We start from the raw sequence: 27230 nt of genomic DNA, 5'->3' as shown, positions 1-27230 counted from the left end.
ATAGATACATTAACCTCAATACATCCAGTGCTAAGTATAACAAATGTAGACTACTTTAGGTTAAATGTTTTCGGTCCTTGTAGAGTGTAGTGGGTGCAGTGCAAGACCTTTTCCAGTTAAAATAACCAGTATCTTGCTGAGCAAGACAGATTATTATGACCTATTTGCACGCATTGGAGTGGTGTCTCCTTCTTACCCTGCGGTTCTCTGACCACACTCCTGGCACTGTGTGTGAGGACACCATCAGCCCATTCTCTGGTGTCCATGTCTATATGTCCAAGCAGCTGCTGTCTGGGCATGGCCTTGGGATTCATTGTGTACTGCTTCACCTAGGAAAACACAGAATCAGCAGAGAGCAGTTAATATTGGGAGAGAATTCTTAAACTGGCCTGTACACTTTCAAATAAACGCTTTTCATGTTCCTTTGTATCTAAATAATACCACATTTTGACAATATCTACAGTCTGAATCAATGAATGAAAATCCAGGTAGGCGGTTTGTCTCTTACTCACCACTTTGCCCGTCTTGCTGAGAGCAGCCCTGAGCATCCTCCAGAGTGTAGACTTCCCTGCTCCGCTTGGCCCAACAATGACTACACCCATGCGCTGCCTCAGCTGTTCATTTAACTCCAATGCCTTCTTCAGCTATGAAGAGATGGAAAAAAAAACAGCCAACAGTGTCTCAGTGTTAATGTTAAAGACTTTTTATGAACACTGTCTAAATACCAGTTCACATCATGTATCATGACAATAATGTCTTCATGCACACACCTGGCTGGGTATAAGCTCAAGTCGTGCCTCCTTGTAGACTTGTTCTAGAGCCTGCATGAGTATCTGGTCCTCCACGTCAGTGAAATTAACCCCAGAGAAGACATCTCTGACCAGGGCATCAAATCGTGAGCTATCGGCAAACGTCAGCTTGGACATGGTGTTCAGTCTCAATGCCTGCACAACCAGACTACTCTCCTGAACTGAACGAAGATGAAAGAGATTGATTTCATATAAAATTGTTTTATACCACTGAGAAAAGACTATATGCAGAGAAATAATACAGGCTTGACAGAGAACACAAAAAACAAGGTTATGAAAGTTAACTTGTCCACTTGCTCTGCCCTGTTATAAAAGTGCTAATTACCAAAGTTTTTCATGATTTAAGAGTTTGTCAATACTTTTGTTCTCTTTTCCAAAGATGCTGGCCTTCCCTGCAGGCACAAATGTGGTGTTTTTTTTCTCAGCAGAGAGGAACACTTGGCCAGACTACACAGAGACAAACACAAGAAAACCTTGGGGACTCATTGACAGACAGGAGGTGCATGTGGTGTGTGTATGTATGTGCCTGCACTTGCGCCCGCGTGTGTGTTGGACAGATAATGGGTGGGTGGTGGAACAGAAGGATTTGAAAGAGAGACAAAGGGATGGGGTTCAAGAAGAGGCAGAGGGGAAAATAAAGAGAGAGATAGAGGGGACAGTGCTGGAAAGTACAGACATGAGGGAAAGATGGGGGTGAGAAAATGAGGGCAGTGAGCAAGGACGAGTGGGACGAGAGCGGCATCGACAGCAAGGTATCAGAGAGAGAGCTAACAAGAGGTCAGGAGGAGGGGGAAGGAGGTGGGGAAAGAAGTACTGAGGAGGTAAACAGCAGAACTCTGAGAAAGTGTTTGGAAACGAGAGAATGGAGAAGGACAAAAGTACAGAAGTGAAGTGAAAAGCCCAAGGGAAGGAAAGTTTTTAACAGGAGCATTTGGGCTAAATGTCAATTGATGTGTCTGTATTAGAGGATTTGAGGGCAAGGACAACAGCAGGTGTATAGAGAAAGTGCTGGTCAATAGAGCCTTTTGATGTTGATCAAACTGCATTTAAGAAATATCCACATTTGTTGTACGACCCTGCTGGGTACAGGATAAGCATCTCCAAACCAGTTGAATTTTCACTAGCACCTTATCCTCTAATCTGTCTCATCAGCTCTGCAACTTTCTATCTTTCAGGTCAGAATCTTACTGTCAATGCAGGCATTTCAGCACTTCCTAAGGAACATATTTTAGAGACAGTCTGGCCAAATGAAAAAAATAAAATTTCACATTATTGATTTTATGTGAAAAAACCTTAACTGGAACAGTCAGATATGTGAATAGGAGTTATTGATAAATAAATTGCATGTAGACATTAATTGTTGAAATATCAATTAACTTTATGTCATTTTTGGCAGTCTGCAGCATGTCATGACAGTGTAGTAATAACTTTTCTGTCTTTGTGGTGTATTTAATTCTGATCTGTTGAGCAGGCCCTCACAAGCCAGAAGAAACAGGTGTCCAGTAATCACATAACTTTAATACCATAGTCGATTAAATAATTTGGTTTCTGAACCATTGAGCAGAATGTTCAAAAATGTGTTTGTCTCATCAGGTAGCTGATGTTCAAATCAACAATACACTCACCATTGGTGGGTTAGCACATTTAGACTACAAAAATCAGAACTGGGTTTGTTTATGAATGTGCAACAGTAAAATAACACAAAATGACAATATCATATGAATAAATGTTTTTTTAGCTGACCAAACTGAACTTAAGCTGTCACAGAGAGATTTTTTTGTTTTGAACCATTGCTGCATGTAAAATTACCATTTAGTCCTTTCTGCTTATTTGTGCTACTTGATGGACTTCTGCTTTATTACTATACAATTTTTTCTACCTATGAAGCATGAATAAATTCCCATATTGAGTAGTGGAGACATATCAAACTGACAATGTAATTTTAGTAGCAAGACTCCTGACCCATAAACTCTGTTAAGTAACATTGCAAAAAATACAGAAAATTCATTATCTTAATGTCCAATAGTAATGACTATTACTAGCACAGTCTCAAAACAGAATGCACTGTGCCCTGCCTAAGTTTAACCAAATAAACCATCCTGTAACAGGGTCACTGAAATGTGTCATGAAGGTCTGAGAGAATACATAACAGTATCCCATCAGTTTTTCACTGTGTTCCTATAGCACAGCTTCAGATTGAAAGAAGTCGTCAGTGAAATCACCTGGTGATATGTTTGGTCTGTTTTCAGCTCCTGAGATTGTAGACCTGAAGCTGTGTTTTTCAGTCAGTGAATCCTGGAACTCTGCATAAGTCATTTGTCAAATGTACTCCACACTGCTGATTGTCTGTACCATATGTTTTGTGTTGTGTAGTTTTGCTCCCCAACACAGCCAAGTTTTGGTACTGTGTACTACTGGCAGCTACAAATGTGACTTGAGGTCATGGCCAAAGATGCACCCACTTTCTCCTAACTTTCCTGTCACGCCCCACTGTTGGAAAAATAAAAATGCCTCACAAAAATATTGTACTTTAAAATAAAAAAATAGCCAGAGGGGGTCTTACTCTTGTCCTTGTCGTGACTCCTCCTCTGTTGCTGCAGGAGACTGCCACAGGCCTTCAGCACCGTCTTCAGAGCACGCAAACCCCAGTCATAGTGCTGCTGGGGAGTCAATAGCTCCCTGTACAGACAAATAAAGGCACATTTTCATACACACTGGTTGTGGAGCAGGATAACAAAATCAAAATAGACTGCAAAAGACACTAGTGGCAGTTTGGATAATTTCTAATAAATTCAACACATATGGCATTATTCAGTTTGAAACACAAGCACCAGACTGACAATACACATATAATCAGTATTTTGGTGATAGATTTACTAGCAATGTAATACATCTTCAACTACTTCCAACCTCAATCCTATACCGAACCAGAAAAAGACTTAACCCCACAATTCCTACCTGGCCAGGTTGAAAATTGCAACCAATTTGCGTCCCAGCATTTCTCCATTTTTGAAGCCCTCAGAGTAGAGGATGACCTCAGCAATGAGCTCATTGTCTGGCCTACTCATGGCCACAGGCCTGAACAGCTGTTTTAGGTTGTCTGGTAGCTTCTGTCGGCCTCCGTAGCCTTTTCCCGCTGGGTTCAGTGTGATGAACACTCCAGAGTTTGGGTCCAATTCCACCTGGAGGATGAAGAGAAGCAGGAAAAGTTGTGTTATTCTCACTGATAAAATGTGTTATATGATAGCACGAACACAGGATGATTGCTTGGTGATTAATGACCCAACCAACTCTTCCAAAATGGATGAATAAATAACTGATTAATTTATTAATAGCGTAATGGAACAGAAAAGCAAGGACTGCAGGTTAAGGTAAAAACCTGCACTGAGTTCAAGTATGTGCGTACATACAAGCCAGTGAATTAAACAGAAAGCTATAATAATTACCAAAAAACAGAAAGTGGCCTTGAGAAACAGTTAGTAACTGATTTTTGGCATCAGTACTCAAAAACATTAATGTGTTTATTTGCATTTATTGTTTTTTTTCTGACCTCCTTCCCAAGCAGTTCACATGTGTGCTTGTGATGTTTTAGGGAGTCTTGGATGGCCTGAATCTGCATTGAAACTGCAGATAGTACTGCTTCCTCCAAACGGTTAAACTCATCAAAGCAGCCCCATGCGCCACACTTCACTAAGCCCACAAAGATTCGTCCCATTGATTTCACATCGATGCCCTGAAACAGAACAGACACAAACCAGAAAAAAGATCTTACGTCTTCTCACTGACAGTTGTTCTCAATTACCAATTTTGTTTATTGCATGTGTGTGCTTGTCTGTGTGCTCACGTTAAATGATTAGAAATGAAAGGATAATTGTGCATCTGTCTACCTCCGTATGTGCATACCATGGATATGTTCATTCAAATGTGTATACCTGGACCTGTATGTGTTGTGCTTTCAGAATAATGGCCAGTAACATAAAGTCCTAGCAGATATTGTTCATGTGTAGTCTTAGATTAAGTGCTCAAAGTTATAGATGTTAAACCCTTCGCATACTCTCTAAGAGCATCTTTATACCTCATCACAGTTGAACACCAGCACTTGGCGTCCAAACAGCCCCCCCAGGGCTTTGACTGATTCTGTTTTGCCTGTGCCAGCAGGTCCATAGGGGTTCCCCCCAAGCCCCATCTTCATGGCCTGGGTCAGAGTCAGGTAGCACTTATCAGTCAGTGGAGTGTGAACCAGCTTAGCTGCATTCCCCTGGGATGGAAAAGAAAGTGAGTGATAACAAGAGAAAGAATGCAACAGAAACACAGTGAGATGACCAGGCAGAGGTAAATATATGAGAAGTAAGAGAAGGGTGGAGAGGCACAAGAGAGGGGGAACAGACCAAGTAGAGTATAAAGACATACAGAGAGATGATGGATTTAAAGAGTGAGGAATGAAAAACAAATGAAGAACAAGCAAAAGAAAATGAAAATGAGATTGACTGCAGAAGCGGAAAGTATCTTCAGTACTCTTCATCTCTACATAAACAGTGCCCCCAATAGGTATAAAATAAAAAACCTCAAGTAAATCAGAATTTTCAGCAGTCTCCTCCTCAATTGATGTTATGGATTACAATAAAGCATTTACAGACATGTGCGGATGTCCAATATGGCATTTATAGAGACTATGATATGTGTATTTATTTATCATAGTTGACAAGACAGACTGTGTGCACGCATGAGCACATAAACTGCAGTTGATTCCCCTGGACTCATCTAGAGAAACAGTCTGACTACAGATCAATTTTTGATCCAGTTATGAAAATTACATAATTCAAGCCATTGTAGTAGAAATAAATATTCACCATTTTCCTTTTATATAGGCAGGCTAAGTAAGCATATTTCATTACCTAATTGGTAACTTGTTAAAGTTATTTTTTGGTTTCATATTCTTAATCAATTAGAAAAAAATCTCCTGGAAATAAAGGTTAGGTGCTGTTTGTGTTTTTCTAGTCAATTACAAAAACAGTAGCCACATGACAACACACCTGGTACTCATACGTATAGCTGAATTGTGCATCCACCATATGCATGTAGCAGCATTTGTCTGGTCCCATGTAGAAGCGAAGCTGCTTCTTCCAGGCCCAGGCATCAGGACTGGTAACTTCTGCCTGACTGAGCTGCTTCACGACACTGATGTTATGGATGATATCTAGGATTAAGGCCTTCAGCTTCAGCTGCAGGACACTGGACTCTGTGCAGGAAGACATGCATGAATATCAGGATGGCATGATTGGTAAAATAACACACATAACAAACTTAATCATAAAACAGGATGTCATATTTAGTGACATACACAGTATTCAGAAAGACCTATTTGGCATTTGTAATAAAACACTATAGTCCTGTTGGTTTAAAGGAAAAACTACACTTTTTTCAAATCCAATTCAAGATTTCTCTAACATAAATTTTTCTTTCTCCCTTTTCTTCAGTTACATTAAATATGCAAAATTCTAATTAATCTTTACTTTAAATTCTTGCACACTAATTACTACTTTATTTAGTGTTCTGGGCTTAATATTAACCCCAGGTCATTAGATAATTAGACAGATAACCCTGCCAGGCACTCTTTTAGCTGCTTTGCTGTGAATAGATAGTAGCCCTTTATTGTAAGCAGACAGAATAACAATAGTTTCTATGTTACCACAAAACAGCAGCTCTTGTCATCCATAAGGAAAGCTGTTTAAAGTAAAAATGCTGAATTATATCGATCAGTGAGAAGAATAAATGGGACCACTCACTGTGTAAAGAAACCCAACATCTAAGGTGAAAGTTTTAAACAACAATTTAGGATGGGAAATTTTGTCAGACATGAATACAGCCACATTGATATCCTGGAAAGTCAATATTATCACAAAATGCAGAAATAAGCACTTGAGGCAATTTAGAAACAGTGTCATTGTTATTAACTTGTGAGGAAGCCCAAATAATTTTGTACCTTCTGTAGTTTGAGAAGAGTGTAGTGTCACAGCTGAGCAATAATATAGAGAATAATAAAATTATATTAAGAATAATACATAAAGTTGATTGTTTTTCTGAAAAATGCTGTGTCAACTGCATAACTTGGTCACAACTAACTTATTATGTTTATTTATGTATACAAATATACATATATAAAAATGACTAGTATAATAGTTCATACTTGATCAACAGCAACAACCTGAAAAATCCAGTAAGGCTACAGTGAGGAAGTGCGTTTTCTACAAAAAAATTTGTCTTTGATCTCTTTTCTCTTACTTTTCCACGTCCAACTCTGACGCTGGTACTTAATATTGTAAATTATTATGGGTTCAAATGCCATCTGCTAGGTACTGTAGATGCTTTTGGTGCCTTGTATGTAGGAAATGCATCACTGCTGTCAGCCTTGCCCAAGAGGCATACAAAATACCTTGCCAAATGTACACCATCCTGTCTTATCTCTCTGCCAAAAGAGGAGATAGCTCCCACTCCCCGCCTGGGTTTATGGCCCATTTATGTAGACTGGGTAATTAGATTATCCTTCTTGCCATTACTTTAGCTGCTTTAATCAGTACTACCACTCTATAGCCTCTTCAGCCTACCTGGTTGTTTTAAGGGAGCCGGTGATTTGATGAGATGGTATCATGGAAATGAGTTCTATTTCAAGTGTGGATGGTAAAGTTTTGCATGCAAGACAGCCACAAAATGAACCATACTATATATAACAGCCCGTATAACAATGCTGTGCTGAAATATTTCATTCTACAAATCGGACCAACTCACTAAAGTAACGAATGAAGAAAATTTGCCCCCAGTAACATTCTTTATAGGTGAAACAAACATTGCTTTCATAGATGCATTTTTATATAACAGAGAATTCTGGAATTTGGCAGCAATGTCCCATGAAATGATGCCACTACCAGGGTTATGGAGGAGCTTTTCATCTCATGCATGAATAAGAAACCTTAATTTAAATTTAAAAGTCATTTTTTACAAATTCAAGTTCTGTTTAAAAAAAAACTCAGCTGTCATGCTTTATGCAGCTATATATTCAGCCCCAGGTCATTAAATTAGCCTGCCAGCTACTGTGTCTACAGCATTAAAGAGTTCAGCCCCTCTGCAGGCTCTTGTGTCTGACGGGCTATCAAGAGATTCACATAAGAGTCATTTGGCATTAATCTCTCAGTCCTAAATGACAACCCAAAATTATGATCAGGGTGCAATCAGAGTGCTAACAACACAAGAGGGAGTCTGCATAGTGAATGAAGCACAAGTGTCAAGTAGCAACTGTTTATAAGGACAGTCACAGAGAAGTGATCAGAAACCAAAAAGAGCTGCAGAAATAAATAGCGCAAAGAGAGCTGAACAGAGTCATGCATTTAGTGTGCTATAAACACATGAATGATGATGAACGATGGACTTTTGAACCTTGCAAAGACTATGTTACTCTTTCCCTCAGCTTCTTCTTTGTGTCTGGGTATTAGTCTCACATCAGATATTGTTTGACCCTCTCAGTTATTAACACCAAAGTAAGAAACAGCAAATTCAGGGAATGAGATGAAGGTGTTGTGTATGTACTTAAATGAGAAAGAGATAATGAGAGATGGTTTGTTCTTCTAAACTTGGAGAACACACTGATATTGTCACTATTGGTGGTATCACCAATGGCATACAGCATCACTTTTTTCATACCATTACTACCATCATGTAGCAAACATGAAATGCATTCATGCCAATGATCACCTGGGCAGGTTTAAAAGGGAATTTACTGATTTTAGGGCACTTGGGGTCAGCAGAGCACCAAAACAAACTAATAGTCACACAGCCCTGGTGTATTATCAGCTTATGAAGTTACTATTACAAACATGTAACCAAACACTTGTCTACCTAGGGTGTTCAGACTGAATGTGTAGCAAAGTTTAGACGTGGCACGCTTGTGTACAAAGTCAGAGTTGACACAAACATGCATATTATCTCCAAATCTCTGACAAAAATTGAGGAGAAGGTAGATTCACACAAGTTCAAAATGTTTCCAAAAAAGGATAAGAAAGTCAGTAACATTGGTATTTGGTGTACCACTGGGAGAGGATACATGAAACACACACAGAGGTACCTGTGTTAGCATGATCGTCAGAGCTGGTGTCCACTGTAGTGTAGTGTTCCAATTTAGCATTGAGCTCCAGCTCCAGCTGTTGCAGATTCTGTTCTTTTAGGGCTCTTTCCACATCTTCAGTAAACTGTATTTGCTCAGCCAGACACAGAATCTACACCAAATGAGAAAGGTCAGATACCTCAAAGTAATTAAGGAGATGTTCCTACAGGAACATGATCTGTTATTTCACATCCTGGGTCACACTGTCTCACAGTTGAGAAATTACTGACATACGGTCTTGGATCTCAACTTGAACAAAGCGTTATAATAAAAGATTATAAATACCTGCAATTTACAACATTTAAATGTAGCACTGTTTCTACTGAAGAAACATTCATCTATCTCAAAAGCATTTAAGAATATACAAAAAGAACAGATACTGTTTTTTCACATACAAATACTTTAAATAAAAAGGATGTGTGTACCTGTGACGGGTAGCGTGAGGGATCCACCTCTCCTTTCTTCCCTGCTGACACACATTCATAGAGCAGGTGCTTCAGAGTCTCCTTCATTTCCACAGACAGCTCACTTAACCACACCTATAAAGTTAAAAAAAAGAAGCCACAAAAAAGCCACAAACAGATGTACAAATAAAAGCACTATATAAAACAGCTCTGCTTTGGATACACTGAAACAACACACATGCACAGCTTCAAGTGTTCAACCAAACACACATTCAATACAGAACATACAATTTTTTCTTCCACACAAAACTCTGCACAACAGCTTTACCTCCACTAGGCTGGAGATGTGTATGACGTTTCTGAGTGGCACTACTTCTCCCTCCAGGGAACACATGGCAACAATGTTCTGGCACTGCTCATCAAACACCACACTGTGGATGCCTACACAGATAATACATACACAGGTTACCTTCCCTATCCAAGAGGATATACTACAAGAGAAACAAGTATGAGAGAAGAAGAGAACAGACCAAAAGGGACAGATCTGATAATAACAAAACACAACACAGAACAGAACAAAACATTGGTTTCTGACCCGCAAAGAGTTTCTTTAGGTGTGACTGGATGACTGTTGGGTTGGTTGCTTGTCCAAGAATCTCTAACAGATCATCATCTCCTATGAAATAGAACCGTGGGAAGGCAGAGCGCTTCTCCTGCAATAACAACACATAAACACATAAGAAAGAAGTTGTGATGCTTGAAACACGTTACATATGCGTAAATGTCTTTGCACACAAAAATGCAAGTGTGTACCTCCAGGAACTCATTGAGTGACTTTTGGCAGCGCTGCAGCTGATCCAGTATGGTGACCAGGGAATTTCTGATTCCAGCCCTCGAGCTCAGAGAAACAACTCTGTTATCTCTCTGAATGTCTGACATTATAGACCTGTTAAACATTGAGAAAGAGTTTGCTGAGTTGTTTGTTGCTGAGAAAACACATTCTGACAATAATAAAATGCATTTATCTATTTGTCTATTTCTGTGAGCAAAAAAACACACAATATTAGTGTTATACTTAAAATCAATGTGAGGAAGCGCTAGCTCTGTCACAAACTATTTGCTAAGCCCTTTTGTTAAGAATGTTGGACAACCTCTCACTTTCTTCTTTATGTTAGAACTATAAACTAAATAGAGCAAACAAAGACAGAGAATTGTATTGTCAATGCTAGAATTATTTCTTGAGATGTATTAACATAAGAAAAATCCATATGGTAAGGAAAGCAGTTTATATTCACATCTGATGGATAGTGCTTTATTTCAGACTGGGAATTTCTGAGAGAGGGTAAGACTCTTTGTATCTCTTCATCAGTTTAGTACCTATATTTGACCTGTAAAACTAGCTGACAACCAATAAATAAATATAGAGCAAAAGCTCACTCCATGTGATACAGGCACACACACAGACACAAAATACCTGAAGTCTTCATCCACCCGTTTGAAGCGGGCCTCCTCCCGGGGCAATGCCCCTCGTCCAAAAATAGGCTCCAGATAAACCCAACGTCTCTGGATGGCATTCAGACTCAGCAGGTACTCATCTAAGTCCGATAAACGAACCTCCCACAGACTGACCTGGATATACACGCAGTAAATACAGTGACAGTGGTTAGTCTTGCTTCATTATGTTTTGGTAAATCTTGATATATGGTTGCATCACAAATAACAAAAAAACTTGCACCAACACATCAATACAGCAATTTATCTGATTAAGTTAACACATTTTGATCTTTAATAAACAGAAAGTCTGGGGAAATATACATCTTCCAAAAATACAAAACAAAGCACTTAAAGATTCTGAATGTGTATTCATAGATTCAAGCCTTTGACCTGACCTTGTCTTGAAAGCTGCGATAGTAGGGAGAGTCTTTCAGAGACTGCAACAGACAGCGGTTATCTCCCACCTGGATGGGCACAGAGAGGTGATAAGGCCAATGTTTGCTAATCCTTAAGATTTCATTTAATGTGCCAGTAGTATTGTTTGCATTTTCCTGAAGACATTTTCGTGCCTTCCAATTCAATCTACCAAGTTGTCACTAGGAGTTAGCGTCTTTAATTGACCTGCCTGAAAAAATGATTAATTAAAGTAATGAAGCAAGAGGTTCCAACCATGTATATAGTGACAACAACAGGTGAGGCAGTCTCTCCAAATGATTAAAGTTAAAGTTTTCTGCATGCAGGCTTCATTTTTGTTTACCATCTTCTTTAGTTCAACAACATTATGATGAATCAAAGCCCAGCATTTGACTCATTCCTTTATTAGAGGCAGAAAAGATAGTTAGACACAACTTTACAGAGATTTAGAAATATAAAAACATTACAACACACGTACAAATCAATTTAGTAATCAGGCTATCATCTGTAGGAGGTTGCTTCACTTTGGCAGTGGCCGCCATCAAGGATTCTGGAGAAACTGGCATAGCACTAAAAACTGTATTTCTAGGAGGGAGCGGCAATAAAATCCTGAAAATATTGAGACCTCACAATTTAAAGGTTGCGTTAAACTGCTTCATAAAATCTTTTAGTGCATCAAAGTGAACAGTTAAATTAGCCTTTCACTCAAACTTTACAGCAGTCTCTCTTTAGTTAAAAGCCTGAGACATCTTTTTAGCTTCCTCATCCTAGGAGGAGCAACTTGGTCAAGTGAGCCAGAAAAAATATCAGTGATGTAGTCACATCCTGGGTCACACTGCCCCAGTATATAATGTATACCAACAACAAGTGGATTATGGTCAAAGTGTGGCTGATAAAACTCTAACCAGTTAGATCAAACTGTGTGTAGTAACTGCCTAAGATAAACCCTGATATATTCAGACGTGTTTACATGTGCAAGTACATATTTGTCTACCTGGTTGACTATATCCTTCCAGTCCTTGATGAGGGTGAGAGTGCGGCTGCTGCTGTCGGTGTACTCAGTGAGAGTAAAGGTAGCTGCAGCTCCCCACAAATCCAGCTCCCTCAGTGCTTCTCTGATAGTCACCTCTGCCTGGGCACGGCTGTTCAGGTCCTGAAATGCAAGTGGCACAAACACAACTAATTTGTGTTCACTCACCACTTTAAACATAAATCATCCTATAAAATCCACTTTTATTACTCCTCTGGGGTGGTTGGCAAGAACCTTTACCTCTGCACCACTCGTGTGTACCATTTAGCCAAATTTTCAAATTGCAAAATTACTAGTAGTGAAAATATTCTATGTGGCTTAATAGGGATGTGATGTTAAGTACTGAAACTCTGAGAGAAGAACACTGTAGCATTGCACTGATATGAATCATTACTGTACAGTTGTCTCTGCCACAATAACTTGTCCAGTGTACAATGTACATTGTACATGTTTGTGATGTCTGTGGGACCAGCAGGAAACTGTTTTTTACTTTCAACTGTGATCAGTTCAGAAACAATTATATATTTTATGTAAATATGCCTGTAGACAGGTGTCTTAAATTGGGCAAGTAATGTACAAACACAAGCCTTTCTAATGTCAATATACTGTTGTTGCAGTTTCTAACTTTCTGCTGCCCCCTGGTGTCCCTTGTCAAGTATTGCAATAATGATGGTCTGAAAATAAAATTGTTTTTTTATGGATATCAATTATCATATCATACCTTAAAAAGTAAGAACCAATTAAAGAGTTGTGTGTCCCTACACAGGTGTGTGCTTCTGCCCAGCATGTATAGGTATTTGCATGACTGCGTGTGTACAAACCTTGAGCTCCAAGGCTTTTTCTATGATGGTATTTGCCACATTAAGGAGGTCATTAAAGGTGAGTCTCTCTAGCGTTGTCCCTCTTGGGAGACCTAGCAAACGGAACATGTCCAACCAGTGGTCCTGGGACAGATGCTCCCCACGTACATACTTCAGCACTGGGACCATGCTCTAGATATATAGATGGAAAAGTGTGAAAATAAATGCACAAACACAAAAAATGGCCAAACATTTGCAATGTGATCGCCTATGAAATCATAATGAGTACTTTCTCGCACATTTGCAAAGACGTTCAATTCTTACTTCAAAGACAATACTCATGCACAATACTCTACACTTTTTACAACATTGATGTTGTCTTTGTTTTGTATGGTTACAGAATTACACCTACTGAGTTTGTGGGCTCAATATACTAAAACTGAAAAGACAAAGATATATCATTCCTTCAGTTGTACTACTGTCTACCTTGTATTTGTCCACTTCTGCTTGTAGTTTAACAGACATGACAGTAGGCTGTTCCAGCTTCCTAAGTCTGTCTTGCCACGTAAACAGAAACTCCTCAAAGACATACGTCTTACTCCTATAAAACAACAGAAACATATACATATTAACACACTGCTGAACATATAGTAATGACCAAAACGTAAAAACAAATCCAAGTTTATACTGAAATCTATCAACAACAGGCCTAAACTTGACTCTATACCTGAATGTGATCCAGTCCTCCTGGGCTTTCTCTGTGAAGCCCTGCTGCCATTCCTCATAGAGACCCCACATCTGACTATACTCCTCTATGTCTCTTTTTGTCTCTTCTGCCAGAGAGAAATCTGGAACCTCCAAGTCGAAATAGGTACAATCCTCACTGAAGAGAGGAAAGGAGAGGTTACTGAAGTAAGAATAAAATGTGCTCTTTTTATTTATTTGATCAAATCAAGATGTAACCTAAAAAGCACTAGTCTTTTAGGTAGGACTTGAGACTTCACATGAAGGTTTTTAGAGACATTTTGATTCATTGGGAGAGACCATGAATATTGTATTTTTTGTCATTTCAGATTAGGTGTGGAGATGGAAATTCATCAGTAATAAAGCTGAGCAAAAATATCTACAGAAAATAGCAATCAAAAGAACATTAATAAACAAAATACAGACAGTGTTTCCAAATGAGTGATAAACTTTTACAGCATATCTGAATTATTAGTCAGGTTTGTGACAATTATCTAAGTGGCTATATGTTCTCTATCTTATCAAACCAGATTTAGTCACTAAAAATACCATCAACATAAAAAAGGATTTATAACCACATCTAACCACAGCATTCTCTAAAAAGATGAATAAATATCCTTATCGGCTGTCCTGACTCTCAGTGATGGGAAAAAAGCTATAAATTCAGCATATTAAAAACAACTTACAGCAGTTTACTGCGCACAAGCTCTAGCTCCTGGAACTCCTGCTGCTTGTCCCTGATGGTGTGGAGGCATGCAAGAAGGGCAGCATGATCACCAGTCTCAAGCATGTCATCTTTAGGCTTTAGCTGGTCCCAGCGTGCCTTAAACCGCTGCAGATCTGCACAGTAGGCATCGATGTGCCCAGCAGCATTACTTCGCATTACATCCACCTGGGGGGTGGGGGGGTGGAAGTACCAGAAATACACAGCCAGAGACAGAAAGAAAGGGTCACTGTGGTATATGGGCAAAGGCAAAGAAAGATAAAGGCAGAAAAATAGAGCTAAAAGACTTTAATTAAATAAATAGCAGCAGAAATCTTCTGTTACAGAAACCTTATGATGAGAAGTTTTTAAACCATGATCCAACATGTGTTTGTTTGTGAGTTTATGTCACCTGTTCTTTGATCATGAGCTGGTGACTCTCCATGACAAGCTCTAGTTTGTCCCACTTGGCTCTGAGAGAGGACAGTGAGTCCAGGCCTGCCCCAGCCACCGCTCGCAGCAAGCGGTTCTTCTCCTCAGCACACTGGAACTGAGGTAGGATCTATACGCATATAGTACATCTAGTGTTGTTAGTTAGGTTAGTTGGTTTTAATTTTCATGTCATGTCATACACTTGGTCCACCCCACGTAGACTACAAGACAAATATCAGAAATATAACATGACATACAGCATAAACACCTATACACTTAGATATCCACGCCATGTTGCGTTATTGACAGTAGTAGCTAATATCATTTAAATTTTGATACAAAAAACAAGTCAATAACAAAAGCAAAAATGTCAAAGACTTCATTTTAAATTTGTTTGAAATGTAGCAAAAGATTTGATTTTCAAAAACCACCATGCTGACCGTGAACAAGGGACTAACAGAGACTTATGTGCACAAATTTAACACATTGGTTCTATCATTCCACAACGTTCCTAAACAGAGTTTAGGAAAGTGTTTGTCTTACTTCAGGTTTGTGGGCTAGTATCTGGTTATATTTGCCACTGGCTGCACCAATCTCCTCCATGCTCTCTGGTCGAGTGGACAAGGCCTCCATTGACTCTGATACAAAACTGTCTATGGCCTGTGTGTGGCCTGAAAACAAGGAAGAAGATGGCATGCACATAGGAGAGGAAACAGAAAAAGAAAGAGAAAGTAAGGGTAAAGGGGATGTCATTGGACCGAAAGAATGGAAAACAAAATTGAAATAGACAAGAACAGAGAAAGGAATGAAAATGGGGAAAGACTTGCCTCGTGATTGGTGATACTGAAAATACTCACATTATTTTATATAAAAAAATGTAATGTTTCTAAAGAGTGAAAAGTGGGATTTTAGTCAGGGTATAGGTATCACTCCACAAACAATAATAGCAATTAAACTGAAAGTAAAAAGACAACTGACGTGTCTGTATCTACCTTGTATGGATTTTCTTAGTGACAAAAGCAGCATGTCAAACAGCCTCTGGATCAGGTCATCGATGATGGCTTTTACTGGCTCACAGTTGACTGTGATACAGTCTACCTTCTCCTGACTGACAGAGGGAGAGGAAGAGGATCAGTGTATGTGATTCAGTTGTTGGGGTATTTGTGGTACCAATAACCTCTAACATTAGGAACTGAATTAAAGAGATTAATTTAATCATGCTAGAACAAATAAAATGTCAGCTGAAAATTGCTAAAAAAAAAAAGAACTCTGAGACTTCAACTAAACCTGATTCATAGTAGAGAACCAAAAACAAGATCTGGGTCTTTTCTTAAAAGCTGAACAAAGACTTTTCAGAACCAGGACTGAAAAGATGAGTATTAGCATTTAGCTTCAGTAAGCTAAAAAACAGGGGGGTGAAAAAGATGATAAACATAGTCTTGGAAAGAGACAGTGTCAAGTTTGATGACTGGTCCTCAGGGCTATAAATTATTACACAGACCTTCCAAAGCTGTTGCATTGTCGCCTGTTTCAAAAGACCCAGCCTTTTTGATAACAGTGTGATATAGTATTAGTCATTCACTCTTAACAAGTGATTGGCCTTTAGATGTCGATAACTGCTGATAGTGATCATCTTAAATCTGAGACTTCCTGGTGTCGTGGACTTTCCCCACTGTTTCGAATATGCATTTCATAAAAGTAGAGTAACATTTTTTTAACATTGCTTTCTAAAAACTATTTTGGATGTGTTTGCTTTTGTATTAAGTATGTATAACTCGTGTTTATTATGTGTGATATGCACCTGGGCAGACGTTCTGACTCTTTCCCCCGGGCTTTCAGGGCCTTGAAGTTTCTTTCCCAGTCCTGAACAGAGCTCAAATGCTTCTCCACTAACTTCTCCAAATCCACCTGGCCCAGAACCACCCACTCCTAAAACACACATCCACACACAAATACATACACATAGAATCACAGTGAGGTTGGGCACAGTGCATGTTTCCCATTTTTAAATTGTGTCTGTGTCAGAAGTGACAGAAACCACACATCATGAGAAGACATACTGTACAGTAGATGACTACGTGAAAACAGAAGCTGAGTAAAGGGGGCATAAAGGAGAAGTCTGGTGTTGGCTCAGGGTTTTCCCCTGCAATTTAGACATGCATGGCTGCAGTAAAAAGGGAAAAGTTAATATACTGTGCTCACTGTTCTATCACAGTAGTATGAAGGGGAGACTGCTGACAATGAAAACAATAGAGCTTCAGTATGTAAATAGAGAAGAATGACTAATCCAAGCTGCCTTCGTTCAAAGAAAACATCACGGCAATGGCTCACTGCAATGTTTCAGTGAGCAAAAGGTGAGAAAATGGAAATCGGTCAATGTTGCAGTACAGTACAAGAAGAGAGCCATAAGGGTTAGAAAAATTAATACTTGACCACTAAAGCAAATTATTAATAAATCTATATTCTAAAACTGTTAGAAGTGATCAAATCAAATCAACTCAAATCAACTTGCTCAGAATGAAGTGCATTACAACAGTTTCATTTTGCAATGTGATAATGTGATAATGTGATAATTACACTACAAAGAAAAGTTTTATTAAAACTTATCTTTACATTATAAAGAGGCTTTTCACAAGAAGGTTAATGGTGTTCACTGTCATAACCATTATTAATATAAAAATCATTAGTTCAGGCACCTTGAATTTGTGTTGTACAGCCTGCAGGCGGCTGAAGAGGTCCTCAGCCTTGCTGAAGATGGTGAGGAACCCAGAGGCATTTCTATCAATCATAATGCTGAAGATAAGCTCCTCCCCCTGGGCACTGACCCCTCTGAACTGGTTTGGGATTGAGATGAACCGCTTCATCTCCCTGAAATAGCGTGCTCGTACCTCCTCAAAAGGAGGACGGAACTGCAAACGACCTTGTCTATTCACAAGAAAGAGAAATGAAAAAAGTACATTTTAGTCTTAAATACACACTAATCAATAATGTCTTTGTAGGAGTGAGATAGAAAGAGAAAGGTAGACAGGAAAAGAGAGAAATGGTGACATGGCCAAGTATGAGAATTAAGAGGTGGGGGGAAAAAAGTCAGAGGTCAGTGTTAGCAGTTCAAGATGCGGGGAAACTACACATACTATATGTGTGAGAGGAAGAGAAAAAGACGATAGCCCACGCAAGAAGTATTATAAGGAAGAGAGAGAGATGAAATAGGAGAGTTTAACAGAGAGTTGGACAACTGAAAGTGTGTGTACTGACTTGAAAGTGAGGTCTATGTGTATTTCAGGCAGGTTTTTGTTCAGAGCTTCCAGTCCCGTCTGGTATTGGTGTTCAAGAGCCTTGTACAACTGATGGTTCCAGTGCTGACGCCATGCTTGCATGTCATCAGACCTGAAGCCCTGTATACACACATATATGCATTAGCTTTACAAGGAAGATAATTATGGAGTTATGGGCTTTAAAATAATTTGGTATCATGGTTATTCACAATGATAATCGCAGTAACCACAGAGCTCCTTGGTGACATTTCTTGTTTTCTCGAAATGTTTATACTGTAGTCACGAATACAGAAATAATTTATTCTGTAAAATATAAGTATAAAAAAATATATGAAGGACAGCAGCAAAGACACATATACTCCTGACTATAATCTATACCTGAGCCTCCAGAGTGGCAAAGCCAGTGCGGAGGTCCTGAAGGCCATCCTTCCACCGTTGCTGATGTCGCAGTAGGTCCACATTCATCAGCGTAACCACCTACGCAATGTAGCAAAAGGTGTGCACACAAATACAGAAAACAGCAAGACCATAATCTCAGACTATGCTTCCAAAGAAATTTACTCACAAAACTGATTCAAATTAGCGCTGACTGCTTCTGTATTTAATCATATAGTGAAATAACTGGGATCAGAGTATAAAGGCAAGCTACAACCTTGTCAACAAAGTCAGTGTGCCATTTGCGTAGCTTTCTGTTTTCAGTGGAGAGTTTCTCAGCAGCAGACTGCAGCTTGGCAATGTAAACTTCCAACTCTTTGGGGTTGTCCCAAGTGATCTGCAGTTTACCACCTGATTCCTTTGACTGTGAACGTGGATTCTAACAAAGAAAAAGCAGAAAGGTCATTTCCAGTGCAACACCAACACCAGGCACAATTTATATGCGAGAAGTCAGTCTTGTGTTTGAAATATGTTGTTGTATTAAAGAAATTCTGGGAACTTAAGTTCCTACACTTTTCTATGAACTGTAAAAAGTACAAAAAGTACAGGGAGGGATCATAGTTTCTTTTGCATGATTCATGCTCACATTAATTATTACACACTGTTAAGTCATCAGCCTCAAATTCTCTTTTTTTCATAACATTAGATTTTTATGAACAAAAATAATAATTATAATTCTCAAAGCAGTTTTGTAACATATAACATGCAAGGCATAGAAATTAAAAACAATATTTTCCAGTACTGCGTTGTACCTTGATAACCTGTTCAAAGGCAAGGGCAAGACTAAGCATCATAGGCCTCTGAGAGGGAATCATCTGCTGGTCAATGGTGTTGTAGAAATGGGCCACCTACAACACAGTAACACCTTGTTACATTATTAGCTTGAGAAAATCATAACAGAAACAAATACATAAATGAAGAAAGAAAATGTGTTTTGATTTTGTGTCCTAACCTACACTCTGACCTGTTTTAGGACAATGGCCTGTCTGTAGAATTTGTCTGCAGTATTAGCAGCCTGTTGTATCTTGGCCGGGATGGGAAAACCTAGGGCAGAGAGCTGCCTGACCTCCCTGAGCAGACTGACCAGCCTGTCTGAGTACTGAATTTTCAGTCTGCCATCCACGTGATCCAGGTCCATCACACGGTTACTGGCCTGGAGACTATACAAAGGGAGACAACCACATTGGAGAGACACAGAATGTAACACCCACCCACTGCAGCTGGAGTGTCCCTGTCAATGTGCTAAATGAGGTGATGATGAACACAGAAAAGAAAAATAGAGAGAAAAACCAGTGCATATATTCACAAATGAAAAGGATGATAAACAGTCAGTTAGTGAAGGTCACAGTGTCCAGTGTTTCCAACCTGATCCCTGACTTTGGGTCAGCCAGTCCAGACAGTATATCTCTTGACCAGTCCTCAAACTGTTCCTGTTCATATGCCCTCAGAATTTCCAGGAGGTCATCACAGAATTCTAGGAACCCTTTAAACCCAGACAGGTCTGAAAGCAGAGCCTCTGCTATGCGGACAGAATCCTCCACCTTACGTAAGAATGTGAGTACAGAAATGTAAAAGACAAATGAATCACTGTTCTTTTCATTGTCATACTGATTTTTTCTATTTGTGATATCTGATCACAAACACTATTAAAAACCTTATTCTCTTGGATGGGAAATCAATGATAAACCAAAGGAACCAGGTGGTCACCCACGTGAGCATATTTAGACACAGGTACACATTCACTTACTTTGTGTATAAGCTGCCGGACCCAGACAATTTTGTTGACCACCTCTGGTAGATTCCTTCCAATAAGTGGCCCATACTTGTCTCCAGGGCCTCCGTGGCAACGATTCTCAAAGTCAGTCTTGAGGCCTAAGAAAATCAATAAAGCAGAGAGGGGTCAAAGATGAGGAATAACGAGTCAGCTCGTGACTTTCCCTATTCAAACCTATCAACTGCAGACAAAAAATATTTCTACATTTTCAGCTAACTCTTTCATTCCAAGTCATATATTATGAGTGAGCACGTAGTGGTTCAACTAAAAAAATATATTTCTCTTTTTGGGACTAATGTCCATGACATTACATATACTCTACCACTAGGACATCTTACTTCCACATTTAAATTAAAGTACCTCTGAAACTGCCAAACAGAGTGGATCTTGAAATATACGTCTATGGCCCGGACCAGGGGTTTTCAAAGTTTGAAACTGTGGGCTTCCCCCCTCAGACAAAGGTGAAAAAACTGTCTAAAGATAAATCAAAAAAATATCTGGGCATTCATATTTGACTCAGTCATGACTCTTTGACAGACTGTGATTTTTGACTCAAATTCCGGCATTCGGCACCATGACTTTTTCCTCAACAGCTCACATAGGCTGATAAGTGTGCTAAATCAGTGAGCCAGATTACAATAAACAACTTCCTGTTGTTTTCAGAACACCACTGTATATCTATCGCTTTCACCTCACGCAATGTCTTTCCTTCACCTCTCTACCTCCATGCTTTCCATTCAACTCTACCGTGTAAAAATAATACTGTTATATAAGACACAGTAAGTGCAATATTCTTCAGTGGGTCCATTCAGTAGCTGCATTTCAGCAGATGAACACAGAGCATGAACTGAGTTTATTCAAGTTATTGTACATATTTTGATCCCTTTTCTAAACACAATAATCCACTGTCACACTGTCTCTGACAAAAACAAACATAGATGTATGTGTTTTGAGAGACATAACTGTGTACCCTTGTTGTAATCCAGTAGTCTGGCCAGTAGGGTCTCTCTCTCTGACTGCAGCTCCTTGCTAATGGTGGGACGTCTGATCAATTCCTTGTGCTTTTGAAATACCTGTAACAGCTACAACAGCCGCAAACACACACAGGCACAGCCACATACGGTAAGTTAACACAGCAGCACACACCCACACACAATATTTTAAAACCAGAGTTGAAGTAGTGTGTTTCACTACCTGTTGTGGGTTATCCTGCACATCAGCAATGTAGCTCTTAAGTCTGCCAGCCGCCTCCTGCTCCGACGGAGCCATTAGACGCTCAAACTGAGCCACTGCTGCTCTCCAAAGAGGCTACAAAAAATACAGTCATACTCTGAGTGTATAAAATATGTAGCTGCATACATATTAACAGGTTAAAGTTAGATGTTTTATCCCTGCCTAAATAGATTGTGTAGAACATGCAACTCAAATTGCCTGAATAATCATTACTGATTTATATGTTTGCAGGTGTAAGACAGGTGCTCATATACAAGATCAAATTCAATTCAGGATGCAGTGGGCGCCACACAAGCAGCCACACAATGAAGTACCTACACTCATACCATATACTTAGCATACAAGGAATTTTTAAACAAAGTAATTCTCACATGTGCAAATATACAGTACACATGCACATGAAGTTCCCTACGACTAACCTCAGTGTAGGGGTTGTAATGAAGAGGATTGAGTCCAGAGAATGGTTCAAAGACACGATCTGAAGTCAAAGCTTGTTGCTTCCCTCCTGGTAGCAAACGCAGCAGTTTCTCATGAACCATACGCAGAGTCACCACCTAGTAGACAAAAACAGGGAGAGTGTACCCACATGTTATCATTGTCCACTGTTTTATTTATGTGTTTGGTTATCAACTTCACAGGGGTAAAAAATCTGACTCATAACTTGATACAGACTTTTCTCACAGTAGCACAAGCTCTGTTACTGTGAAGAATGTAATGACAGACTTGAAACAGCTACACTTTACATTTAATTGCACAACAGTCTATACAGTAGATACTGTTTGTCTGTCAGTGTGGTAAACTGGCCGACTTCTGCGTAAAAACCTCCAATGGAAAATGTTAACCGGGCAGATAGTTCCCACACACTTAACATTCCATCCACAGGGGAAACAATACAATTTATTGTAAAGAGGAAAGAGGTTTTTGTATGCATGTGACAGTAGCTACATGCCAGATCCATGTAGACACCCAAATTCATGGTAGCCTTCCTAGGCTAAATAAAAACCTTGCTAGGTGCAAAAAAAGTTCATATATAGATACTGTATGTATGTACCATAGCTAAGTAATAGTCTTTAAAGGCAACAATGGAACAATCATTGTCATGCAAACAGTACTAGGGGCAAATAGTTCATCAAAGGCCGTGTCCCATTTCAGAGCCTCATTCCTATGGACACTGTCCCATTAAAAGGTTCTTTTCTGGCCACAAAGGTTACATATTTTTGCAAAGACAAATGTTAGGATCAAATTTTTACATACAGTGTGAATAGTTCATGAATGTCCAAAGTCAGTGGGTTATCAATCAATCCAGTCAATGGATCAGTTAAGTGCTTTGCATCGAAAAATCTCAACTAAGAGTACTACACTTTTAATAATGTCGTATAAAATGAAAGTATTTTAAGGAGACTTGAAAAAGATATAAAAAGGTCAGTCTCTCTATGATTCACTTTTCCTTCCTTGTTCTGATCTAAAAAAAAAACATAAAAACAACAGAAATTAAACTTAAATTCAACTTAAATGTGACGTCTGCTTATTTACAAATACGCAGAAACAGGGAAAGGAAAAACTAAAAGTATACTTGCAGATATATTTTAAGTATTCGATATGATGCAATCACTGTACCACAGTGTTGCCTGAAAAAGGAGAAATGTGCACTTTTAAATAATGTCTACTCTACAGAAAGTGTTTACTTGCCCCTGGATCAGAACCATATCTTACCTCATCCAATCTCTTTGCAAGACAGTGAAGGGTTTGTGGGCAGTGCTTGTTTCCCTTCCAGGCATGGGGTGCATGTCTCTTCCACACCTGAGAAAATTAAACATGCTTTCAACATTTATCAAAATCATAGTGATGATCTCCCACTAGCTTCTTTTTATGAATGAAAATTGGGTTTTCTATGGATTTTTGAAATAATTCATGCATATTTTTTCTGTATTTTGATCTATTTCATACCTGTCCTGTTAGATGTTCACAGGCTACCACCCACTGCTCACAGATGGCTACACCCATTCTCAGGTTCTCTCTCACTGACACAAATGGCTCCTTAAAAATTTTAAGACCACTCAGCTTCCTCTGCACATATCTTCCCAGAGCTCCACCTTGTACATGTATGCACAAAAACAGACAAAAAAGTGAAGAAGCACCCTGAAACTGTGACACACATGCAAAAATACAAATGTTACAAATGCACACAGTTACTCCAAGATTGCTGAACCACTTGTCAGTAGCACTGAGTTTCTGTTAATAATTCTCTACAATCTCAAGCATTTCAACATTTAATTATCAATAAGGCCGTGTTGCCTGTAAACCATCCATGTATATGTACTGTGTACTGAGGAGTTCTTAGGAAAACAAAGTTGGTTTCAGTTCTCAAAAGATGTGCATTTCACCAACAACCAGAGTAGCTAAAAGTTTGCAACACAGAAGTCTTGACGTACACTCTATCACAAAACCACCATCAGCAAATAATTTTTTTCATTTCCTGCTTTTGGTTCATGTTGGTGTGAGAGAGTCCCACCGATAATATCCATCAGTCGGACCATGCGTGTTTCTGGATAAGGCTCAAAATCAGTCTGCCGCCAAACATCATCCAAAGTGTCTTTGCTCTGTTCCACCAGATCCACAACATCAGGCATAGACAAGCCATCAAGACTGCCATGCTCCTAGAAGAAACACAGAGACACATATTTTGGTGTGTTAGGTAGATTTAGTTTTTTAGTTTTCTCCTTCTTAGTTTGAAATATCAGCTTCTACAGTAATTAGAAATTATAAAACTGCACAGTATGTGAAATAATGTTAATAATGTTTAAAAAAAAAACTCAAAATACTAATATAACAGGATGAGGGCCTAATGGCTTTCTTTTAGCAACTTATTAGCAACAGATTAAAAAACTAAAAAATTAAAAATTAATTCACATCTCAATACTTATAATTCAATTAGCAACCACATGCATACAAAAATAAAATGTATTGAATGTAATAATTCCACTTTAATTTTCTTTTTTCCCCTAGCATGTGTGTAGACAGTACTGATACATTATGGGTTGCCAGCATACCTTTTCTATGGCTTTAAATTGCTCTGTGAAAAATGCCGCCCTTTCTCTCACACTGTTCTTCTCTGCAGACTCAGAGAGATCTGCCCAGTACTGGAACTCATCACTGGGAGTCAGAATGCCTGAACAGAGTGGGAAAAAATTGCGTACATTGTGTGAAAATCACATCTATTGTATCTTTTTTTGTGCAGTTGTCCATTAGACTGTGACCAATAGAGCGTGTCACTATTATGAACACTTTCTTTTCATACATACTAGCAAGATGTTTTAGCAAATTGCATACATAATGTTACCTCCCTCCAAAAATAAAATATTTGAAAAACCACCTTTTACCATTCTGATCATTCTGTAGGCCCTGACGACCTGTGTATTTCTTTCTGCAAAAATATATTTATGTATACCGAGGACATCTTCCTCCGTGCGGCCTTTTTTGGCAGATGGTTGTGCTCCAGACTGGCGTACCACTGAGCCCAAGCCAAGCTCCAGCTCACTCAGCAGGCCTGCCAATTTCGGGTCAAATGCTGAACGCCAGCGCTCATCCTTGGGAGAAGAAAAATAGAGACTTGTTTTCTGCTCCTGCCTGCAAAATCATTTGGGAACACAGACCCCCCTCTCAAAAGCTTCAGGAAAAAGCACTTTAAAATATTTATCTATATTTTGTAATGCTGTTGTAATATTTATTGACAGAAATTCATTTTCATAGTCTTTCAGTTCTTTCTTCCTTTTCAATTTTAATAGTCAAAGAGTGTTTTCTCTTAACTACAAATATACAAAAGTTTTGACTGACTCTAACTTGAAATATGTTCTAAATAGTAACTTCATGTTTGCTGGTAGTTTTTGCTGATAGTGTGCTCTACCAGAATCTTCCACTGTGGTTGATGTTACCACCAAAGCCTACATCTTTGTCTATGGAATTCCTTCGTACACAAGCGCAGTCTTACCTTTAGCAGTACAGGTGCAAAGACCTGTCTGACAGCCTGATAGAGGGTGTTGATGGGAGACTCCAGCATGGACGACACCAAAAGGCTCCTGTGAAGGTTATCTTCTGTAATCACTGTAGGTTGCAGTTTGAAGAACACCAACACCTTCTCTTTGCTCTCCCCCAAAGCTTCAATCTGTCACAAGAGCATGAGATCATAAAAAAGAAACAAAAAGGCATTGTTTCATTTTCAAGTCAAAATATAACAATTTATTGGACAGCACTTTTCTCCCAGTATCTTTAACCTGTACTGCAGAGCTTTTCTATTTCCATTTAACCAATTGTTTTAAGCTTGGAATGTTTGCCATTAGAGCCTTGAAGCAAATCTTTTCCATTTTAAATATTGTAATGATGTTTTCAACATTTGTGTTACCTTATTTGACAAATGAAGGTCATTGTCATGTCTGCTGACTGCCAGGACAAATTCATTTCCATCATCCAAGAAGTTACTGAGCTCAGGACTATCAGCCAGGATTGATGAAGGCTTTATCCCATAGAAGTTTCCAGTTGTGGTCAAGATAAATGTCTTGCGAACATCATCTGAACCGTGAGGCATCTTTCAGCTGGAAACAAAAAAAAAAAATATATATATATATATATATATATATATATGTACATATTGTATATATATATAAACCACACAATGAGAGGGATATAAAGCCCATGTCTTAAAAGTAGCTATTGTGCAGATCAGGTATTTCTACAAGTCTCAAAGTTGTTTCTACAGATTCCTAAGACTTCAGATTTTCTATTTTCAAACCTTACTGTATTATAACATAGACCCGTTATCCTGCAGGCCCAATCCCAGGTTGATCCTGATAACCCATTAACGGGCATTAACTGGGGTTATATCCGGCTCAAACTTCAACCAAACTTCGCGTTGTTTAACTCTAAAACCTAACACGTATAACAACTCGGTATTCTATCGACCTACAGACGAGGAAATAAACCAGCTCTGAGATAAGCTTTCGTAAAACCACATGACCGTTCAAGTCTCCCGGTTAACCGTCCGAGTTTTTGATAACATTAAGCGTCTTTGAAATGATGCGTTACACCAGTGCTATTTGTACTGACATCGTTGTCAGACTATTAGCTACCATGTTAAATATGCTAGCTCTACTAACATTCGTTTAGCAAACCAGCATTCGTTCAAACAGCCCTCTTTGTTTATGTAGCCTCTTCTGTTAGCAAGGAAAGGATTACAAGTGTTAGAAAAGTTGTGCTTCGACATTACAGCTAACCTAAGCTATCAGTTAGCAGGCTAACGCTAGCTCACTGTATTTTAGCTAGCTGGTTTCACTTCAGCATTCTCATGCAAATTAATGGCAATCTTGGTATCATACCCGTTTGCCACCCAATGCCCTACTCCTGAAGCTTTTCGTAGTTTAATCCATGGAGGGAAACTGTAACAATCTGTTGCTCGCTTCTGAATGTATTCTCCAAGACTATGCTTGCGTGGTTACCAGGTAGCAACAACGATCCCTTTTACCACGTGACGGAGT

At 39.0% G+C, this 27230-nt stretch overlaps 1 protein-coding gene across 5 annotated transcripts in view; it reads right to left on the bottom strand.

The window, feature by feature from the left end:
* The window catches only part of LOC108886628 (cytoplasmic dynein 2 heavy chain 1), a 97640-nt gene extending 70410 nt beyond the window's left edge, over positions 1-27230 (bottom strand). For 4 of the 5 annotated variants that reach the window (XM_018681602.2, XM_018681604.2, XM_051065363.1 and 1 more), the window contains exons 1-43: positions 27072-27230; positions 26102-26291; positions 25691-25864; positions 25151-25289; positions 24753-24871; positions 24215-24359; positions 23650-23795; positions 23416-23502; positions 22122-22256; positions 21664-21777; positions 21440-21551; positions 20443-20567; positions 20061-20236; positions 19660-19855; positions 19448-19543; positions 18913-19074; positions 18639-18737; positions 18241-18380; positions 17682-17910; positions 16787-16914; positions 15978-16093; positions 15529-15656; positions 14966-15115; positions 14537-14742; positions 13834-13989; positions 13593-13707; positions 13128-13298; positions 12271-12429; positions 11258-11326; positions 10843-10997; positions 10182-10314; positions 9964-10081; positions 9697-9809; positions 9390-9503; positions 8926-9076; positions 5843-6048; positions 4885-5067; positions 4360-4542; positions 3768-3991; positions 3373-3488; positions 771-970; positions 513-644; positions 197-329 (exon numbers count right to left, since the gene is read on the bottom strand). In XM_018681602.2, coding sequence (XP_018537118.1) covers positions 197-329; positions 513-644; positions 771-970; positions 3373-3488; positions 3768-3991; positions 4360-4542; positions 4885-5067; positions 5843-6048; positions 8926-9076; positions 9390-9503; positions 9697-9809; positions 9964-10081; positions 10182-10314; positions 10843-10997; positions 11258-11326; positions 12271-12429; positions 13128-13298; positions 13593-13707; positions 13834-13989; positions 14537-14742; positions 14966-15115; positions 15529-15656; positions 15978-16093; positions 16787-16914; positions 17682-17910; positions 18241-18380; positions 18639-18737; positions 18913-19074; positions 19448-19543; positions 19660-19855; positions 20061-20236; positions 20443-20567; positions 21440-21551; positions 21664-21777; positions 22122-22256; positions 23416-23502; positions 23650-23795; positions 24215-24359; positions 24753-24871; positions 25151-25289; positions 25691-25864; positions 26102-26284 — 6136 coding nt within the window. In that variant the 5' untranslated portion in view covers positions 26285-26291; positions 27072-27230. Of the gene's footprint in view, positions 1-196; positions 330-512; positions 645-770; positions 971-3372; positions 3489-3767; positions 3992-4359; positions 4543-4884; positions 5068-5842; positions 6049-8925; positions 9077-9389; positions 9504-9696; positions 9810-9963; positions 10082-10181; positions 10315-10842; positions 10998-11257; positions 11327-12270; positions 12430-13127; positions 13299-13592; positions 13708-13833; positions 13990-14536; positions 14743-14965; positions 15116-15528; positions 15657-15977; positions 16094-16786; positions 16915-17681; positions 17911-18240; positions 18381-18638; positions 18738-18912; positions 19075-19447; positions 19544-19659; positions 19856-20060; positions 20237-20442; positions 20568-21439; positions 21552-21663; positions 21778-22121; positions 22257-23415; positions 23503-23649; positions 23796-24214; positions 24360-24752; positions 24872-25150; positions 25290-25690; positions 25865-26101; positions 26292-26493; positions 26739-27071 lie in introns of those variants that run through there. The other variant, XM_051065362.1, reaches the window with a different exon arrangement.

This window comes from Lates calcarifer, linkage group LG21 (genome assembly GCF_001640805.2).
Source record: "Lates calcarifer isolate ASB-BC8 linkage group LG21, TLL_Latcal_v3, whole genome shotgun sequence".
Taxonomy (NCBI): Eukaryota; Metazoa; Chordata; class Actinopteri; family Centropomidae; genus Lates; species Lates calcarifer.
The sequence above is the reverse complement of the archived record's forward strand: the minus strand, read 5'-3'. Positions and strand labels throughout refer to the sequence as shown.